This window comes from Corvus hawaiiensis, chromosome Z (genome assembly GCF_020740725.1).
Source record: "Corvus hawaiiensis isolate bCorHaw1 chromosome Z, bCorHaw1.pri.cur, whole genome shotgun sequence".
In the NCBI taxonomy this organism is placed as follows: Eukaryota; Metazoa; Chordata; class Aves; order Passeriformes; family Corvidae; genus Corvus; species Corvus hawaiiensis.
Window position 1 is genome coordinate 39,615,124 of NC_063255.1, and position 19,938 is coordinate 39,635,061.

Here is a 19,938-nt window from a genome sequence, read left to right on the forward strand (position 1 = left end):
GACATGGATGGATATTTGGTCACAACTGCCTTATTCTGTATTTTTATGTTACATGTATTTAGGAGTTGATTGTCTGTCCATGAACTGGAAAAAGATACTTTATTCAAGGGTCTTGTGAGCCCTGATGGAGGGATTATCTTCCATAGAAGCAGTATTGCATTGTCACTGCAATCAGATGAGGTCTCTACATTCCAGGTTCCAGTAGTGGGAATATACACAGATTTCATGTAAAGTCTGATGTCAGTGTATAATAAGTTTGGATGAAAGCAAGAAAATGGAGATGTTTGTAATATTTCTGTTGAAATGGCAGCTTAGGCATACTAATAATACTCAGCAGTTTAAATGTTCATAGTGAAAGCTGCAGTTCAGCTAATTTTAAAATAGGGGTGTTTATCTTTCAAAGCATGCCTGTGTCCAGAAAAAAGGGTAATGTTTCAGATTAATGTTGTAGAAGTTCATTAATTTTGGATACAAGATTAATTTGTTCTGGTGATCTTTCAGAATGATGATATTGAGACTGATATTAATAAACTGAAACCTAGACAGGAATTGGGAAGATCCATAGAAGAACTGAAAATGTATGAGCAATTTTTCCCAGAACTTTCAGAAAACTTTCAGGTAAAGTCTACAATTCCCAGAACATTTCTAGCTGTGTCAGGTGGACTCTGGAATATACTGTGGTGTTCTTTTTTGAGTGGATTGTTCCTCAAGCCAAGAAACATGGGTCTGCCGTTCTGGACCTACATATGGGAGGTTATTTAGCTAGGTGTTAACGATTGCTTCAGTCTAACTGAGAAGGGGGTGCTGTGGGCACATGTAAAGGAAAACTTTGTTTCTGGTGTCTGAGTATTGCACACAACAGAAAGTAAAATAGTCAAGAAAGACATGAGATTTCTGAGAGGACTTCATTGTATTAGGCATCTACTTACGTGCTGCGCACCTGCTTAATATAGGTAGTTAAAATATCTGGGCAACTGCATTGACTTTATACTTTGTTGTTAATGAACTGCTTGTTTATTGCTTTTAGGCCTTCTTGTAAAAGATGAAACTTCATTGCTCTGATGGTTTATAGCATAGCTGTCACCTTTTAAATTACATTTGAAACAAGGAAAGAGAAATGTTTCTAATGTACATGAGACTTGGGAACTGTTTACCTTTTTTATTACTAATTTTTAAAATTATTTTTTCACCTTTGTTTTTTAAGGAATGGGACTTAGTTTCGAAGGAACCAAAGCCTTTTGTACCTGATGCAAATTTGAGTGGACCTATTGTTGTTCCTACAGCCAGTGAGGAGCACTCTGCTGAAGCAAACCCAGCAACAAATGGAGTTGCTTCGAAGGAGAGCAATCCTTTATTGACAGAGGAATACAATAGAAGGCCAGTGTTTCTGGAACTACCAAAGAAAGATACCACAAAAGATAGTAGTTTACATCAGCAAAATGATCAAAGAAACGTGCTTCCATCATGCCAGTGTCTAAGCCAAGAAATTGTGAAAGGCTTGGACAGAATCAGTCTCCAGAACAGTGCAAAAAATGATCAGTATTATGATGCAGGGTGTGTAGTAAAGAAGGAAAGCAAAGCTAGCCTTACCACACTTGCTTGTAGTAAACCCTCTGAGCATGTTTCACCCTGTGGAGGTAGCCTCTTTGAAGGATCATCTGTCCAGCTGGGAAAACTCTGCTGCACTGGAGTGGATTCAGAGGAGGAGGATTCCAGATCTAGTTCATCAGGGGAACATGTCATGCTTGAAGTTTCTGATGTATCACCAGTTCATGACTGTGATCTTTATATTGAAATGGTGAAGAGCACAAAGTCTATTCCAGAATATTCAGAAGTGGCTTATCCAGATTATTTTGGCCATATTCCACCCCCATTTCAGGAACCTATTCTGGAAAGGCCATATGGGGTGCAGAGGTGAGTCACCATACTCCTTTTTTGGTTGTTTTTATTCCTTTGAGAAACAGTGTTTAGGATGAGATTAACCTGATGATCTCCAGAGGTCCCATCCAACCCTAACTATTCTGTGATTCTGTGGTTCAGAAGCTATGTTACAATGCCTACTTTGTCATCTAAAACTGTTTCCAATGAAAAGCAGTTTGAAGATGGGTGAGTAGGCATTGATCAGGGCAGAGCCATAACAGCACAATCTGATTCTGTAATTGCTAATTCTGGAATTCAGTTTCTAAATATGAAATTCAATTTATGTGATCTTTTTCTGCCTTCCCACCATTTCCCATGTAAATTTTGTAGTTTGCAAAATAACAAACCATCCTACAAAACCCCACCACCAAACAAAACAAAAAAATCCACACCTGAATGCTAAGATCTGAAAGGAGCAAAGATAGGACAGTTAATAATTCAGCGATTCTTCAGTTCTTTTCCCTGTTGTACTAAAAAAATCTATCTTTCAGGGAAACATAGTGGAAAAAGTTAAAAAATTAATGCGCTAAAGTGTTTGGCTTTAGTGTTCACATTATAAGAGAATTTAGAGGTAACAAATGCAGACGATGCAGTTTGTGTTAGGTCCTGCAGGATGGCATACAACAAACACACATCAGCACACCCTTTTATTTCTTTGAGAGATACTGGAAGATGGTGAAGAGTGATGAGATTCTTAAGAATAATTTGCAGAAGTGGTATGAAGAACTGGCTCATATACATAGTAAGTTACTGTAGAGACATGTGAGTACAGTAGGAGAACATGTAATAGTAGCTATGAGACCTCGCCACTTGCCTCATTCTGAGATTGAATGCCTTCACCTTTATACTTGTAACTGTAACCAACTTAATGAGTTTCTTCATATTTATATTTAGATATTAAAATGATTAAGAGATTAAGTGGATTAAATGTCCTTAGGCAGCTGACTTTAAATCCTTTAGCAGTTTCACACAAGTCGTGAAAAAGTGATCTTTGTAGTGAAATGACAAGTGCTGAAACACTAATGACATCATGAATATATTATTCAGTTTCGAAGGAGGAGAATCTTCCCTAGCAGGTTATTTATTAGATAGATTCAGCTGATTTAGAAGGGAGGTAGTCTTGAGCTGGGAATCACCTAAGGACTGTATTCTAAGAAAATCTTGCAGATACTTTTGTATTTTTCTGTTGTAATTAATAATTCTGAGTTTTCCTGAATAAAACTGAGTGAAGTCAGATACAATTTGTCATTCCAGTGCTCCTTGTTAGATATAAATGACTGGAAAAATAAACTTCCTGTGATTATACATGATTTATAGACCATGAAGATCATTTTAGGGTATATTTTAACTTTAAAATGCTTTATTTTTATTGTATTTTTTATGTTGCAAGTAACTTTTTGAAGTCTTGTGTGAACAAGAATGAAATACCAGATAATATTGCTAAACTTGAGTCAAAAGTCCTGCATCACATTTTTAAGATGTACACTGTTATAAAGAATTCAGTTTTCTACAAATGTCTCAGTTTTGTTACTGCAACATGACAAACTTCTGAGAAAGGAACTTATTAAAAAATGGCTTAATCTTTTTACAGTTTCATCGTTTATAGGAGAGTGTAAAAATTAATTTGGTAGGGGACATGGAAAAGCTTTAAACCCTTTTGCAAAGCTGTGTCCAAAGTCTTTTGATATTCAGTGTGATTTATGTTCTCTGTAATGTAAGCACTTAGTTACTGCTCATTGGGTAAGTCTTATTTAGAAAACAAATGGTTGCTTTAACCCATCCATGTAATTTGATAAAATACTGTGTCGGATCTAAGGTGTGATTTAGTGGATTTTCTTCTTACTTTTATTAGAACAATGTGGGGTTTGGTTTTTTTTTAGTCTTGCAATGTGCCAGGAGATGCAATTTTTTTGAAATTATGCTTTGGAGTGCTTTTTCTTTCTCTTTTAAGTTTAGTAGCATGTAATTATCACTGAATGTCTCACCAATTTATTATTATTTGGATAAATGAAATTGATAATAGCTGAAGTGTTTTATACTACTCTATCTTTTTAGGAAGAAAATATGATATAGTAAAATACCGTATAAATTTGGGCTTAAATACTACTTTCATCTATTCCTTAAAAATTTAGTTGGGTTGGTATTTTTTTCTGTACACTTTAGTATTTTTTAATCGTCAGGATCCACAAAGAAGTAACCTCTAAGCACAGGGCTCACATCAACAGTGTTGGTTCTAGATTTTTTTTTCCCTTCAATTTTCTTGAAATATCTTATCTTTATTTTTTGGAATGTGAAAATGTCTGCTACTACTTTTCCATCTCATGAGCATCTTGAATAGTATTTCTTCTTTGCTTTCATCTACACTGGTTATTGTAATGGTATTTAAATGCCATTATTACTTATAAAATACTTATGGATTTTTATTGATGGATTTTGTCTTGGCAAAACTCCTATGATAATAGGAAGTATTAATGGCTTTTTAGAGCTGAGAGATGCTAGGATCTAATGAGTTCTCTAAGATCAAGTGTAAGATCAAAAATCTGTAATCCTGTCCTGAGCTGAACCTATTAACATGGATTGTGGTGAGTCAGCCTTGTCACAATATTGTCAGTACATTGGACTTGTGATTTCTTTTCTTTTTCAGTTAATTTCAATTTAATAAGAGGTGCTAGAGTTATGCACTTACGTTCTCTTTCTCATTTGTTAACAGTATTTATTTTGGTTGTATTGAGAATTTCCAACCTGAATGTACTTTATTTCTGTTTCTGTATTCTTCGTTGTTAATCTGCCTCCTTTTCTTCTTACTGCAGGTGCTGTGCAAGCTTTTCCACACAGCTCTGCCACTATATTTCATTCTTGAACTGCAACACATTCTTACTTTTCTAAGCCAGGACCTAGATACTGCCACTTGTGCAATGGTTTTATGATCTGGATAAGCATACCCCTGACATTTGGCTGACATCACCAAATTCTTTCTTATTTGTTACGTAGTCAGAAAATGAACCTAGATCTCCAGAAGTGAAAAGCTAGTTCACTAACACTCACTGTACGTTAATTTTGGTTATGGTAGGATTCATATAGGTTACTAGTGTTATCAAGTGTTGTCCTGGATTAAAGCATTAACATAAGTAATGTTTGAGTAATTTCTGCTTCTATTATAAAGTATGAAATGGCATTTTTATCCTTAAGGTAAAACCCAGTGAATTGTGTGCATGAAAACTCAATTCCCTCACATATAAATATTGGATTCAGTCACTTGTGAATGCAGGTGTTTAAACTTAAGTACACCTTGACTTTCCACACGTAAGTGAGGGTGAAGCTGCAGTCTCTCTGAACTGTCCCACTGTCTTCATGTCAACTTTTAGTTTTCTTGTATGTGGGAATTCCGCTTTTGTGATGTGAAACAGTAAGTGACAATTTAAATGAGAACTCTGCTTTTTTTTTTTTTTTAGAACAAAAATATGTCAAGATATTGAAAGGCTGATTTATCAAAATGACATTATAGATAGAGTTGTGTATGACCTCGATAATTTGAGGTAAGTTTTTACCTTTCTGTAAACAGTATTCAACGAACACTCTAAACCAGTTCTACTTCCTCTGTGGTTTATAATGTTTACAACAGAATTCATCGGAAGTTTCATCTGACATAACAGTGTTTCTGCTATCCAGGTTGTATTTAGAGGAAGGATTGAAATAGTTTCTGAATTGCCAAGTGAGGACTAAAAGCTATTTGGTTTAGCTAAGTTTGTTTTATTCATTTTGGTGCCTTTTTCTCCTCATAGTTGTTCAGTACCAGAGGAGGCAGATGTTTTGAAGTTTAATTCCAAATTTGAGTCTGGAAACCTGCGCAAAGTTATTCAGATCAGAAAGTAAGATATTTCAACTCTTCTTTTCACAGTTTAGGCCTTTTATTTCTGCTTCTTAAAATTACTGATTTTTTTTTTTTAATTTTCAGAAATGAGTATGATCTGATTCTGAACTCAGATATAAATAGCAATCATTATCATCAGTGGTTTTACTTTGAAGTCAGTGGAATGAAAACTGGCATTGGTTACCGGTTTAACATCATCAACTGTGAAAAGTCAAACAGTCAGTTCAACTATGGTAAGATACATTTCCCATACTTTGAGAAGAAATATGTAAACAATACCTGTACTAGACAACTGTATACTGTACTAATCCTCCACAGGATTAGAAGTATTCTTGTTGTCAGTTTAAATTCTTTATTTTAATAGAACTGCTGGAAAATGTTTTGATAGCTCTAGTTAAAAAGAAGAAATGCATCTTAAGCCAAGGTTTTGTTGTAAGTGAGGCCAAAACGGAAGAAATTTACTGGTTACTGCAACTAAAATCGTCTTAGGACCATTGGGCAGGAGAGGACAATCAAAGCCTGTTGATTCACACAGATCAAAAATAATGATGGTTGTCATCATTAATCCATTTCTGCATGGGGGTAAATGTGAAAGTAAGTGGAGACATTCCAAAAAAGTTTTGTCTTATTGATGGCAGGGAAAAATAAGTGTAAAATGCTGGGGTTCGTAAGTGACCATTGCTGTCTCTAGTAAGTAGCGTTTGCAGTGTGTGCCTCATTCGAAGGTTTACAAAGGGCTTACTGAAATTACCTTTCTTCTGCTTGTCTGGGAGTGTGTATGTAGTGTGTGTCATTAAGCTTAAAACCATTCATTTTTTTCTTGATGTATATTCTGACATTTGTCCTTTAAGAAGGAAGAAATTTCTTCTCCCGCCCCCAGCTTCAAACTCTTGTTTGAAGTAATTTTGTAGTGTTATGTTCTCCTTTGTCATAAACTTTCATCCACATTGATAAAGTCGCAGAATACCAGGTAGTTTGACCAGTAATAAGATGCTTTCAACTTACTTATTAATCTTCATCAGTCAGCCTAGATTTTTTTCATGTTGTGCATACTTACTTGATAGTTTCTTTTGATTTTTTTAGTACAATGACTGAATCAGTCAGTGTGGTTGGCTAATTATCTAAAGAGTAAATGATAATTAGTGTATTATTTTCTCCTCTAACTTCATATTAAGTGTTCAGCTTAAGTATACTATAAAAAAAATACTTTAAAGAGTTACTTTAAAAAAAAATTGTCCTGAAACATCAGTTATTTTTTGGTTATTTACATGAATGGATGATAGTATCAATTTTCTGTATTCTCTTTGAAGCATTTTTGTAGTGTGAGTTGGATGGAGTGGAACTGAGGACTGCTTGTAGTTTCATGCAAACCTCAGCTTTCATTTAAACATTTCATTTTGGTCTTCCATAGGTCTTGCTGTTTTCTTTAGTTGTTATTTTCTGAAAATCAGCAGTCTTTTGTCGCCTGGTTTAAAGATTGCACAGTGCAATACCCAGACATTCATGAAAATATGATAGTGAGTAAATAAATAGAGATAATTTGTAGACTTGTATGTAAGTCTTGGTATGGTCCATTACTGCTAATATCTTTCTGTTTAATGTTAGGCATTAAAGTGAGATGTATTTCTTCTTTCAGGTATGCAGCCCCTCATGTATTCTGTTCAAGAAGCACTAAATTCTCGACCATGCTGGACTCGTGTTGGGACAGATATTTGTTACTACAAGTAAGTACACAAACCAAACATACAGCAAATCTTACACTGAAGGTTAACATGAGGTACAATTTTTGAGAAGTACTTTTTTCTGCATTTGATAATGCTTTGTTCTGTTGTGAAGAGGGTTTTCTTTCTGAGTTACTATGGAGAGTAATTTATGTGATAGAAATATACAGGGTCTCATTTTGGAAGCACACTACTAATATTTAAGCTGTTCACATTTTATACTTTTCTTAGAAATTGCACACTGTGTCTGGAAAGCTTTTAAGGGAATGTATATATGCATGCTTACTTGAAATCTTATTAGTGACTTCCAGTAATACTGACCTCATGGTCCCTGTGGTAAACCTTCTGTAATCTGTGGTGGAATTATTGTAGGGGAGTTCTAAAACACAGGATGAGATGGTACAGCATATCAATATGTAATCCTTCTTGGTTGATAGCTGTTTGGTTACTTTCTTTTGTTTGTTTTTGTTTGTTTTATTTGGTTGATTGTTTTTGTTTGCTCACGTTTTATCAATGTGAATGAATGTGTGTATCGCTGCTGTAATAAAGTATCTTTAAAGCTGGTGGGAACCTGTATTTAACCTGTATGTACATAGAAAAGAAATACAGTCACTAAAAATCCTTCTGACACTTAAAATGTGTGTTCAGAAATAAGTAGTAGTATGAAAAAAAAAATACTCTAATGTGTATATTACCTGCATTTTTTGATTTAGGAATCACTTTTCAAGAAGTTCAATTGCTGCTGGAGGCCAGAAAGGAAAATCCTATTACACGATTACATTCACAGTGACTTTCCAACATAAAGATGATGTGTGCTACTTTGCTTACCATTATCCATATACATACTCAACTTTAAAGGTGAGAAGCTTATGATGTGTTACATAAATGAATATTTATAGTATTAGTATGCTATATAACATTCATGAGTGAATTAATTTTGTTTCTTTTTATGAAGTTCCAAATGCTCCTTACAAGGGCGAATTTTCATAATACTGGTGTTTAGATTGACAAAGTGTGTAGGTTATTCTAAAGAACGGTCACAGGAAAAATAAAATTGATGCTTGCAGGCTAAATGGGTTTTCTGGGAATCATAAAGATGATTATATGACTGGAGCATCTCTCTTACGAGGAAAGGCCTTGAGAAGAGATGACTGAGAGGGGACCTCATCAGTGTCTGGAAGTATCTGAAGCAGGGGTGTCAAGAGGAAGGAGCCAGGCTCTGCTCAGCGGTGCTGAGCAATAGGACAAGAGGCAATGGGCAGAAACTGATGCACAGGAAGTTCCACTTGAGTATGAGGAGGAACTTCTTCACTGTGCAGGTGACCAAGTCCTGGAACAGATTGCACGGAGAGGTTGGGGAATCTCCATCTCTGGGGAATTCAAGCATTGTCTGGACACAGTGCTGTACAATGTGCTATTAGATGGCCTTGCTTGGAACAGGGAGGTTGGACCAGATGGCCTGCTCTTGTCCCTTTCAACCTTATGCTTTCTGTGATTCTGTGATAATTGACTAGAAACAGTACTGGTTTGATAGAATGTTTGTGTTTGACTTAAATGACTTGTATGCTGCTGTTCTACATATATACTTTTTGATAACTAAAACTGCAGTAATTAAGATAATTAGAGATCTTTTTAGGTTAATGAATTGTCTAAATAAGTCTTCTGAAGCTTTTAATACTAAGCAAAACTCATTTGGCTAGAATGTCTCTTGTTTGCCTCTGTCACAGCAATGATAGCGAAGTAGGGGATTCAGTGGCCAGTGTATAGCAGCTTTAAATGCAGCTTTTCACTAAACCATACCAACTTTTGAAAGAACTACCTGTTTTAAACAACTGCTGCTTCCAGCAGCTCCTGGTCCTGGCGGTTCTTCCTGCCCAGCTGCTGGTGGCCAGCCAAGGGACCTGGGGGTCTCTGTCCCAGGCTGATGGACATGGCTGCTGCTTTCCTGTTTACTTCTATGTTCACTAGCAAGTCTGAATATGTATCCCAGAGAGAGAAGGAGACTTATGCACGCACACTTGTGCACACCCACTTCCCCCCAGGCATGGCTGGCTACATCGACTGGCACAGACAAGTGTGTACATGAGTGTGTAACACTACCATGACTTGATTAACAGTTACAGACACCCCATCCTCCTCTGCAGTTGGTATGCACTGCTTATCACTAGTAAAAGTACAAGCCCACCCACTCTCTAGAATCACAAGCACCTTTGTGGACCACTGGCATGGCCCATCCATGCCATAGCCCTGCTTTGATCCCAGTCTCTCTGACCTGCTGAGCAGGCCTCCAGTTTGCAGTCTAGTCCAGCCTGATACTCACTAGCAAACAGATGTGTACACTTGCACACTCATCTCACAGGCACTCTGCACTTGTGGCTCTGCCCAGATGCCAGCATGGACTGTCTGCCTGCTTGATACCCCTCCCTTCACCCAGGGCCCATACTCTCTGGGTAGTCCACCTTGAAGTTTACCAGCAAATGTCATGTGTGCCCCCACATGGACCAGCTGTGGGGAAGATGTGTATGCTTGGCCCCCATCCCTAGCAGCTGTTACCAGGCCCATGGTCTTGTAACTCCTGCTCCTGCTTCAGGTGTTGTTACTGAGAAACTCAGTCCTTATTGTCCCACCAGCTGTGTTTTGTGGGACACACTGTCCTTGGCTCAATGGTTGAACACCAACATCTTTACCCACTGCAGTAGCTGGCAGCGAGCCATCCTCTTGCTTCCTTTGCTCACACCACTGACTGGAGGGTGCCAAGACTGCCTGCAGCTCCAGCTGCTGGAGTCTGATTTGATTCCAACAGTATCTAGGACTTGGGACCCATAGTCTATGCTACCCACAGAGATGCTCCCAAGAGGTTGGATTCTCCAATTGCTGAGGCTGAGACCCTTGTGTATTGCAGCTGTTGACCGCAAATCCACTTTCACCTGTCCGTTTAGTTGCATTTGTCCACGCAGCGCTTGAATACACAGGATAGAGAGTAAGGCTGCACAGGGAGAAGGCTAAGGGTGTACTGTAGGGATCAGGTGCTTGAGTTTTGTATGGTACCATACCCCCTGCTTGAATATCCTGAATTATCAGGTTCCTTGTTTCTTCTTTATCAGGTGACTCTCTCCCAATCTTTGTCTAGATTCTTAATGGCCTGTTCAGTGAGAGACTGGTGGCTTTGGTCTTTGCTATTGTTTCTGTTACATCTCAGCTCTCTGTTCCTGTGTATTGAGTCTTCCTTCACTTACGACTACTTTTTACAGTGAAAAAGTCCCTGATCAGGTAATCTTAATGAAGCAAAGGTTCTTACCTTCCATATACCCTTATAGTACCATCTGTGTACAATAGCTTACCCTCTTTTGCTTCATCTTTCTCAAAGCAGTTGGAAGACCAGACTCTACAAAGAGAAGTATTCAATCAGTCAGAGATGGTAGAAAAGGGTATTTTACAGTCAAAATTATGCTGGAAACTTGAACATTGTTTAGAACAGCTAAAAGAAAGATCTGTTGAATCGTATATTTGAAATATGCTCTCATATGTGACTGCAAAGGATTTGAAGTATTTTTTTATTGTTTTTGGGATGAAGATGCATCTTCGGAAGCTGGAATCTATGCACAACCCTCAACAGATATATTTTCGACAAGACGTTCTCTGTGAGACCCTGGCTGGCAACAGCTGTCCCTTAGTCACTATTACAGCCATGCCAGAATCCAATTACTATGAACATATCTGTCAGTTCAGTAAGTAAACTCTTCTTTCTCATCAGCTGAAAAGAACGTAAAACTAGGTATTTGTAGAAAAAATTTAGTCTTAACCACTATGCATTGTAAAAATAAGGTTAATGAATTTCGTGAAACTAAGAGGCATTAATATTCAGGATTTGCTTTGTATTTAATAATACTTATTTGTGGCAGTCAAACAAAGATATAAATATCTTGATATATAAGAGTATATATTCATGTATTCTAAATTTTTGTTGCTAGGTTTGTACATTACATTTTGCAGACAACTCTTCTTGGAAAAGAATACGGACAAATAACTTATTTCTTGAAATGCTGAGGTTATTTGCTTGTCAAAAAAATCTTTCATAAAGCTAATATCTGAGCTACTGTGATTCAAAGTGAGCTTTTGTTGTTTCCCGATTTGTTTGTCCACCTCAGTATTTTTCTCGACTGTTGGGAAAAAAGTCATGAAAGTCACATCATAACTGCCAGCTCAAACTAATTGTGTAATTGTCTGATTGAATTTAAAGCTCCTTTGTGATAGTTCTGTAATTAGCAGTCCTTTTAAAAATATTGTGGCAAGCTCTATCAATAATACCCATACTCAGTAATACTCAACTCACAAATGTTTTTTGTCTTGTCATAAATGCAGCGGGCTATTGGCTCTTTTTCCAATTAACGAACTGTTTACTTAGCTTAATTCATGTTTTGCAATTTCTATGCATATTTCTTTTAGGGAATCGTCCTTATATTTTCCTGTCTGCTCGTGTACATCCTGGAGAGACTAATGCAAGCTGGGTTATGAAGGGAACACTGGAATACCTTATGAGCAATAATCCAAATGCGCAATATTTACGGGAATCTTATATTTTCAAAATTATTCCCATGCTCAATCCAGATGGTGTCATCAATGGAAAGTAAGCATATATTTACTCACAAATATTTAACCTGTGCTCTAACTCTTTGCATCAATATTTAAAAATTAATAATCTAAACTAGTCCTGGAAAGATACAAATGCAATACTTAATATGATAAAAACCAACAAACACTTGCAATATTGATAGGATTTTTGGCTTCTTAAAAGGCAGTTACATTGTTACACAAATTTCAGTTTTACAAAAATATTTTCAGTTGTTCATGGATAATAATAATTTCAGCGTGATTTTAACATGACATTTTAATTGTATCTCTGTCTTGGATTTGTGTAAGAGTGTTCTATGAGACCACACCTGCATTTAGGAAAAGCTAAACAAGTTCATGGTCCACATGAAAAAAAAAAGTGCCTTGTATTTGAGAAAGCTTTTTACATAATTTTTTTAAAAGGTGGGAAGTTAATAGGTGTGCAAGAGAAAGGGTAAGAGAGTATCCTGGTTTGATTAAATTTATCAATAGTAGTTATTTCAATTGCTACACTTTTCTTAATTGATTTAAGGAATATTTTAGAAAGTTTTGAAACTGCTGTGAGTAAACATTCAGCAGTCTACTTGCTTGCAGGGAATTCATATGAAATAGAAATTTTGCTGTGGTGAATCGACAGTTTCTATTCATCTTTTATAGGTAGTATTTTAAAAGGTTTTGTGAACAAAATAATAAAAATAAAACAGCTACAGATTTCAGTAGAGCCTTGTCTTTATATATGTAAAAATATATGTATACTGGAACACCCATAATTAAATAATTCAGCATACAGGGACAACTAAGAAAGCTGTCCCAGCAGACACAGTCTAAAGGCAAATATATTGAAGATGACTACATGATCATGAAATCCTACAAGTTTAAAAGTTCTTGCTGATAGTTGACTGAATACAGAGATGATCTTTTTGTTTGCTGGGTTTTTTGTTTGGTTTTCTTTTTCGTTCTTGTTTTTCTCACAGCTCCTTCTCTCCTAACAACTTCACATTTCAAGTATTATATTTCTAGTTTACATTAGTCTTTAAATTACAGAAGTCAAGACACTGAAACTGTAAAGATACCATATATTTGAAATTACTGATTTTGAACTAGCATTTGAATAGAATTGCAAGCCTTGAGTTTCAACAGCAAATAAACAGTATTACAGTTGACTTCATATGAGAGGCTACTTCTAATTTATTTTTAGATTTTCTATAACATAGCTTAAAATGCCCCAAGCATTTCTATTATTTGGCATGTTAGAGAATTGAAGTTTGTTTCTTGCCAGACTCCTTCCAAAGAAGCACTGGTGATGAGGAAAACTTGAGGTGGGGGGGAGGCTTATTTAAAAGTATGAGAATACAGACTACATCATGCGTTTTTCCACCCCCCCCACAATAGCCACCGTTGCTCTTTAAGTGGAGAAGATTTAAACAGACAGTGGCAAAATCCAAATCCAGATCTGCATCCCACTATTTACCATGCTAAAGGGTTACTGCAATATCTGGCCGCTATAAAACGTTTGCCTTTGGTAAGTATGTGTGTGTAAGCAATTCTGAATATTTTTAACTTTGTCTATGTAGCTAGTCTATAAATTAAACATTTTAATATGGTCTTGTAAACCATGTCACACTTAAATTTGACTTGGAGAACTGGTCGTCTGCAAACCTGTAGATGTAAATCTGTTACATTGGCTAGGCTAGAAGGTTAAACCTTCCTTAGATGAATCACACACTTTTTGTCTTAAGGCAGGAGTTAATTGTATAAGGAACTGTGCTGCCTAATTCTTTCGAACTTTCAACAGTACAAATAAAAAAAAAATTGTCTTTCTATTACTTTCATAAAATGTTAATTCCATATACCTTGGGTTTATTTTGCCAAATGATTTATTGTAGGTCTACTGTGATTATCATGGTCATTCTCGTAAAAAGAATGTATTTATGTATGGCTGCAGCATCAAAGAGACAATGTGGCATACAGGTGTTAATGCTGCCTCTTGTGACATGATGGAAGACCCTGGTTACAGGGTAAGTTTGACATTTGTATCTCTTTTATTTGGCATGGATTTGGAACACTTTTCAAATAGTATCCTAATCCCACCCTATGCAAATAATGACTCTACAGCATAAGCAGACTTATTTAAAATCATCTCTTTTTAGTTTGTAAGTGTACTTCAAAGTACACTTCATGAAGTGTACTTTGAGCTTTAAACATTATCCATAGAATGTTTTTTTTTGTTTGTTTCTTTGCACCAATATGTACTTTTTTGTATTTAATACTACTTTTTTAAAGAATAGATGGAAAATATGCTTCTGTGCATTTATAATTACCAGATGAAAAAACAGGTCATTGAAGCATGGCAAACAATATTCTAGCAACAAGGAAAAAAAGAAACTCAATTCTTTTGAGAAATACTTACTTTTGTATATGGAAATATGTAAGATTCCTTTTTATTTATTCCCTTATATAATGATGTGTAGTTAAGACATGTGCCCCTAATTACGTATATGTAATCAACTTTCACAAACACATCCTCTGCATTGTATAAGCTTCAAAATTGTCAAAAATTTAGAGAATTACTTGTTTCTTAGTGTTACTTGTTTCTTCCGTGTGTCTCCCTCCACTGCTGCCTCATGGGAACTGCAAACCTGTGTGACCTAAAGGTGTCCAGGCCCCAGGTTTTTTTTTAAAAATTCAAGAGTTAAGCTTCAAAAACATGTGAATGTGTGTGTGTTAAAACACTTGTTACGCATCCTTGAGTGTAATTGAGTACAGATGCTCTCTGATTTTTTTTCTTTAAGTCTCCCTCACAAAAAAAAAATTGATCGCTTCTTGATTTTCTTGTGTAATTTCCTGCATGCTGAGCTGGATGCCAGTCATGTTTGCTGCTGTAACACATTATATGGGGTTTTGTCAGTTCGCCCTGCATTACTATAGTGCACAAAAGACAGTAGTCAATAAGGGCTGTTGGAAAAAGCCTTTTGGTTTCAAAAAGGTGGAATGAAATGTTAGGGCAATCTTACACTAATGGGTTAAGTACTACTGAAATAATGAATTTGAGGTGGTCGTGTTTTGTCTTAACTGACACAAATAAACACTGGAAAGAACAGTCGTTTAGCATTATTCAGTGACCTTTTCACTGAAGCTGTCATGTAAACAGTTATACTGGACTTTGATTCACATTCTTGAAGTGAAATACGCACCTAGTGCTTTGCTGAATACAAATGAAAACTGCTTTTGTTAGGTCTGTAAATGGGATTTCTGAAACAGTTTGCAATTGAATTAAATACTTATATGGAGTATGGTACATTTAATTTGAGCAAACTTAGCTTGATGAGTTAGGAGGGATGGTGGTCAGCTGAAGAATTCTCTTGTATTCTGATTTTTACTCACATGACTAACAACGTCAGTGACTGGACCTGATAAAAAGGATTTTAATAAGTAGGAAAAGGCAAACCTGGAGACACTGTCACTTGAACACAGAGTTTTGAAAACTCAACATGGAGAACTGTTTCTTTCTTGGTTTTTTTTAATTCAAACTGCAGCAAAATTTTCCAGTAAGTTTGTGATTACATGGTCCCTTTTCACTTCCTTCCATATTGGAAGTAAAAGAATCACTGTATTTTTCAAATTGCTGTCCTGCAGGCACTCCCTAAGATCCTGAGTCAGACTGCCCCTGCATTCTGCATGGGCAGCTGCAGCTTTGTAGTGGAAAAGTCCAAGGAATCTACAGCACGAGTTGTTGTCTGGAGAGAGATAGGAGTACAAAGGAGCTACACAATGGAAAGCACGTTATGTGGATGTGACCAGGGCAAATATAAAGTAAGAAGATATATCAGTTCAATATTTCTTACTTTTAAATTTCTTCCCTTTGCATTGTTACCTTACTCTGTAACCCCGCTTGCTCAATTCTTGCTTGCTTGAAGCTTCTGAAACCTTTTAAGGTCTGGGTACACTAATGTTAGAATGATAATTTTCAACTTTATAGGTTGCATAGCAGTTATGCTTATGGGCTGTTTTAACAAGATTAATATCAATCATTGCTTGTAACACATGTGTATGGATGTAGTTAAAAAAACCCAGAACTGTTCTGTCCAACAGATTATTAGAATTGGGTAGTAGTAAATGCCAATACTATTAAAAAAATTTCCTTTACACATGGCAGTTTCAGACTTCAGCATGGCAGATCGTGGTTCTTCAACATATATTTAGCAGTGTCCCTTACAGAATTTTCCCATATAGCTGAGGAAACAGGCTTACAAATAAAAACACTTTCCTGTCAGGTTACCAACACTACAAATTACGCATCATCTCTGAACTCACATAGTTGTGTGGCTTCTTGACTTAAAATTTGTTTTCATTTTCTCTCCTTGAAAAGCGTTACAGGCTGGATATCTGAACACAAAAGGTGACCCTATTGGTAGTGTCTCACTACTAGACAGCATTCATGGAAGAAGTGGGTTTCCTCTGCTTGAAAGTTGAGTTTAGGAATGCTAATCAAGAAAATGATCACAAGCCTCAAATAAGGTGCTTGACACAAGGAGGATCAGAAGGCTGAGTGGGACAGAAACAACAAAAAAAAAGAGACAAGATATATTAGTATATTAATGTGTACTGCAACATCTGTGCTTATATCCCTAGACAGTAGGAAGACAGATTTTGTCCAGAATTTCAGTAGGCCTGTAAGTATTACATTTTGTCAATTAACAACAGAAGCATTCCTGCTGTTGTCAGAATATTCCCCAGATGACATTAATTGTGGAGCTTTAAAAAAAAATAACCAATTTGCTTATTTTGAAATTTCCAAAATACTCTTAAACATGAACCCTCATGGCTTTAGAAGTGTTGCTACAGGAAGTACTTAAGAAAAGTGAATTGAAGATGCTTTGTGGACAAACTTTCAAGATGCTTAAACCTCCAAAGCTCTTCTTCAGTAATGAAAGAAAAAAAATGGCTGAATTTTGTGGAAGACTCATTTACTCAAAAGGGAAGAGCATTCTTCTATGTAATATAAACTTAACTGATGAGATTAAATTGCTGTTCTGCCATTCATTTTACGGAGTAAAGCAATTTGTGAGGTCTTCGTCATCCTCTGAACTTACAGGAAGGTCCTTAATTTTTTCTTCACTATGATAATGCTCAGACTTACTAAGAAAATGTATCTAAAAAGCCAAGGTGACTGGTCTTAAGCAAAGACCAGCATTTCTCCAGTGAGAAGATGAAAGAGATGAAAAGGCTTAAGCTCAGTGTTTTTTGGGGGGCTTTTGTTGTGTTGTTTGGTTTATTTTTGGGATTTATTTTGTGGAAGGAGTAGGGCCAGTAACTCTATCAATAAACTTGTGGTATAAATTAGATGACATATGTCATTATATGTTATTTCAAAACAGAAAGAAGTTGAACTATAGAAAGTCTCTTTTCTGCTACTTCCCATCCCAAAGGACGTGAGAGTTCAGATCTGAGGGATGGAACCATAAAGGTCTGACACACTTCACTACTCTTATTCTGGTTTGGCATCCTTGCTGAATTTTGTTCAAAGAATGAAGAGGATTACTTAACAATTTGGTTCCTTGTGGAAGGAATATTGAGTCTTTGCCAAAGCTGAACATCAGTTTTTATTCTCATTCATTTTACTTGGGCAATGATGGTGCTAGACTATTTCCAGTCAGGAAGCTGTTGAGCTGAAGTTAGCAATTCTTACCAGAATTTAGGATCTCTTGTGACAGAGTTATCTCTGGAAGCAATTATTTTGTAACTGGTCACATGGAGTCTTCGTAGTGTGTTGAGAATAAGTGCTGCAAATACTGCTTGGTCATCTGTGATTCAAGATATGGAAAAACAAACTTTGCGGTGAATGGATTCTCTAGGATCTACTATGGGGCATAATTAAGACACCAGATAGAAGAACAATGTCTTCAATAATTCAAGCCATCTGAAAATGGAAATGAATCCCTTTCCTGATTGGAGATGAATAAATTTGGAAGTGTCGCTTGACTTTTAAGTTAATTGAAAAAATTTTGTTATCAGGCAATCTTACAATGCACATAAAGAGAAGACTTCAGGAAATAAAGACTCAGTCAACAAATTTCTCAGTAACCATGGTTCTTCAGTCTCTAGAATTTGAGTTCTCAAAAATTATTATGTCTTTGTAACCTCTGCTGAATAAGAAAACAGAAGATCTACATGATATTTTACTGTTCAGCTGACTTCTCCAAATCTTTATATGCTGTTTTTCTTTTATTAAGTATATATTATAGGAATATTCTTCTCACTTGAGGTCACAGTCTGCTATGCCTTTGTTTTGTATCTTCGCTTTCAAGTAGCAAGTTTAATCACTTAGGAAGGTACCTTCATGACATGCTTAGTAAGGAAGGTACCTTCATGACATGCTTAGTAAGGAAGACTTCAACCCTCCCTCTAGAGTTTTACTGACAGTTGTATAAGATGTAGGGAAAAAGAAATTAAATTTAGTTTTAAAAGAAAAGAAGCTATTTTGTGATGGCTTGAGCTTAAAAGCAATGCCTGTAGCATTTAAGGAACTTTAATAGGCCTCAGTTAAAGGTACTAGAACAACAGTGGAAGATCATTAGAAGATAAAGAAAAGGAGTGTAATCAAGGTATCACTGAAAATGAACTTCACCTTAGGTCCCTTAGTAAGGTCAGCTTATGATGTGAAATGATGATTTCCTGAACCAGAGTCTGGATCTTGTTTCATGGAAATGAAGAGGTTTGGCTGATGGAAAAATCAGTTAAGGAATTTGGTGTTTGGCATTTGTGTGATACTACATTCTCCCTTATGATTTAAAGAAATGGAAGAAGCAAATCAAGATTTGGTATGAGGCTCTTACCACAATTGTGTAGACCCCTTCAGTATAGTAGGTTCAAAATTTACCCTTCGGATGTTTCCCAGTTGTCCACTTCCAATCCAGTCCATTTAGGTTTCTCTTTAGTTACATCCTCTTTCTGCTGTGCTAAAAATAGCAGCCAGGGAACATGCGCATGCTTTATAACAATTGTCTTTGCACTTTTCCTTCATGCTATGCTCTTGTCCTTTTTCAACTTAGAGACACATATCCTATCTATAAGGAACCTGCCAACTAACGATAAATTCTTCAGCAACAAATGTAGATGATAACTGGAAAAGTTTCTGAACCATCAAATTGTGCACATCAGTAATCTGTGTAACAGTGAGATTACTGTTACCTTTCTCCTTCCTCTTCTATATACTTGTTGCCTCTTGTCCTTAATGTTATTTTAATCTCTTTGGGGCAGGGACTGTATCTTCCTGTGATTAGCGTAGCGGAGCCCCAGCTATGATTGGGGTCTTCGAAAGTTAATGATGTGCAAACAAATACAAAACAAAGCCAAAAAGTTGGCCTCTGTGGATAAGGTACTACACTGAGTGAGGAGAACTGATTTCTGTTCCCAGCGGGGTCAGTGACATGCTGTGAGACACTGTGCAAATCGCTTCAACCCTCTCTGCCTCCATTTCTCCATCAGTACAGTGAGGATAATTCTTCCTTTATTAATAAGTGCTTTGAAACCTACAGCACAAAAGCATTATAAAAGAGGTAAGTAGTATTCCTATTAAGAATAATACTCAAATATTCAACTCTTGTTCACTGCTAACAGGTTTCAGTACCATTTGGCTGGAGGATGGCACTGTTCAGAATTGTGGATATAGCTTTATCTTTCTTGTCACTAAAAAGCACCTTGTTTATGAGTACTACAAAGGCAAAAAAAGAACTCAGAAGAAAATCAAACTTCTCCTCTATTAAGTATGTTCAAAACAGCACATGGAGAATGTGTGGGCTGTACCATTTCTGG

The 19,938-nt window shown here is 36.3% G+C and overlaps 1 protein-coding gene across 10 annotated transcripts in view; it reads left to right on the forward strand.

Annotated features, from left to right (window-relative positions):
- AGTPBP1 (ATP/GTP binding carboxypeptidase 1) overlaps positions 1-19,938 on the forward strand; it is a 74,309-nt gene that overhangs the window by 36,153 nt on the left and 18,218 nt on the right. For 6 of the 10 annotated variants that reach the window (XM_048290469.1, XM_048290468.1, XM_048290467.1 and 3 more), the window contains 12 exons: positions 502-618; positions 1,205-1,914; positions 5,373-5,456; positions 5,703-5,789; positions 5,876-6,024; positions 7,428-7,515; positions 8,226-8,370; positions 11,087-11,240; positions 11,959-12,139; positions 13,516-13,645; positions 14,010-14,141; positions 15,760-15,936. In XM_048290469.1, the coding sequence (XP_048146426.1) occupies positions 502-618; positions 1,205-1,914; positions 5,373-5,456; positions 5,703-5,789; positions 5,876-6,024; positions 7,428-7,515; positions 8,226-8,370; positions 11,087-11,240; positions 11,959-12,139; positions 13,516-13,645; positions 14,010-14,141; positions 15,760-15,936 (2,154 nt within the window). Of the gene's footprint in view, positions 1-501; positions 619-1,204; positions 1,915-5,372; positions 5,457-5,702; positions 5,790-5,875; positions 6,025-7,427; positions 7,516-8,225; positions 8,371-11,086; positions 11,241-11,958; positions 12,140-13,515; positions 13,646-14,009; positions 14,142-15,759; positions 15,937-16,492; positions 18,388-19,383; positions 19,683-19,938 lie in introns of those variants that run through there. The other 4 variants (XR_007200684.1, XR_007200685.1, XM_048290471.1 and 1 more) reach the window with 4 other exon arrangements.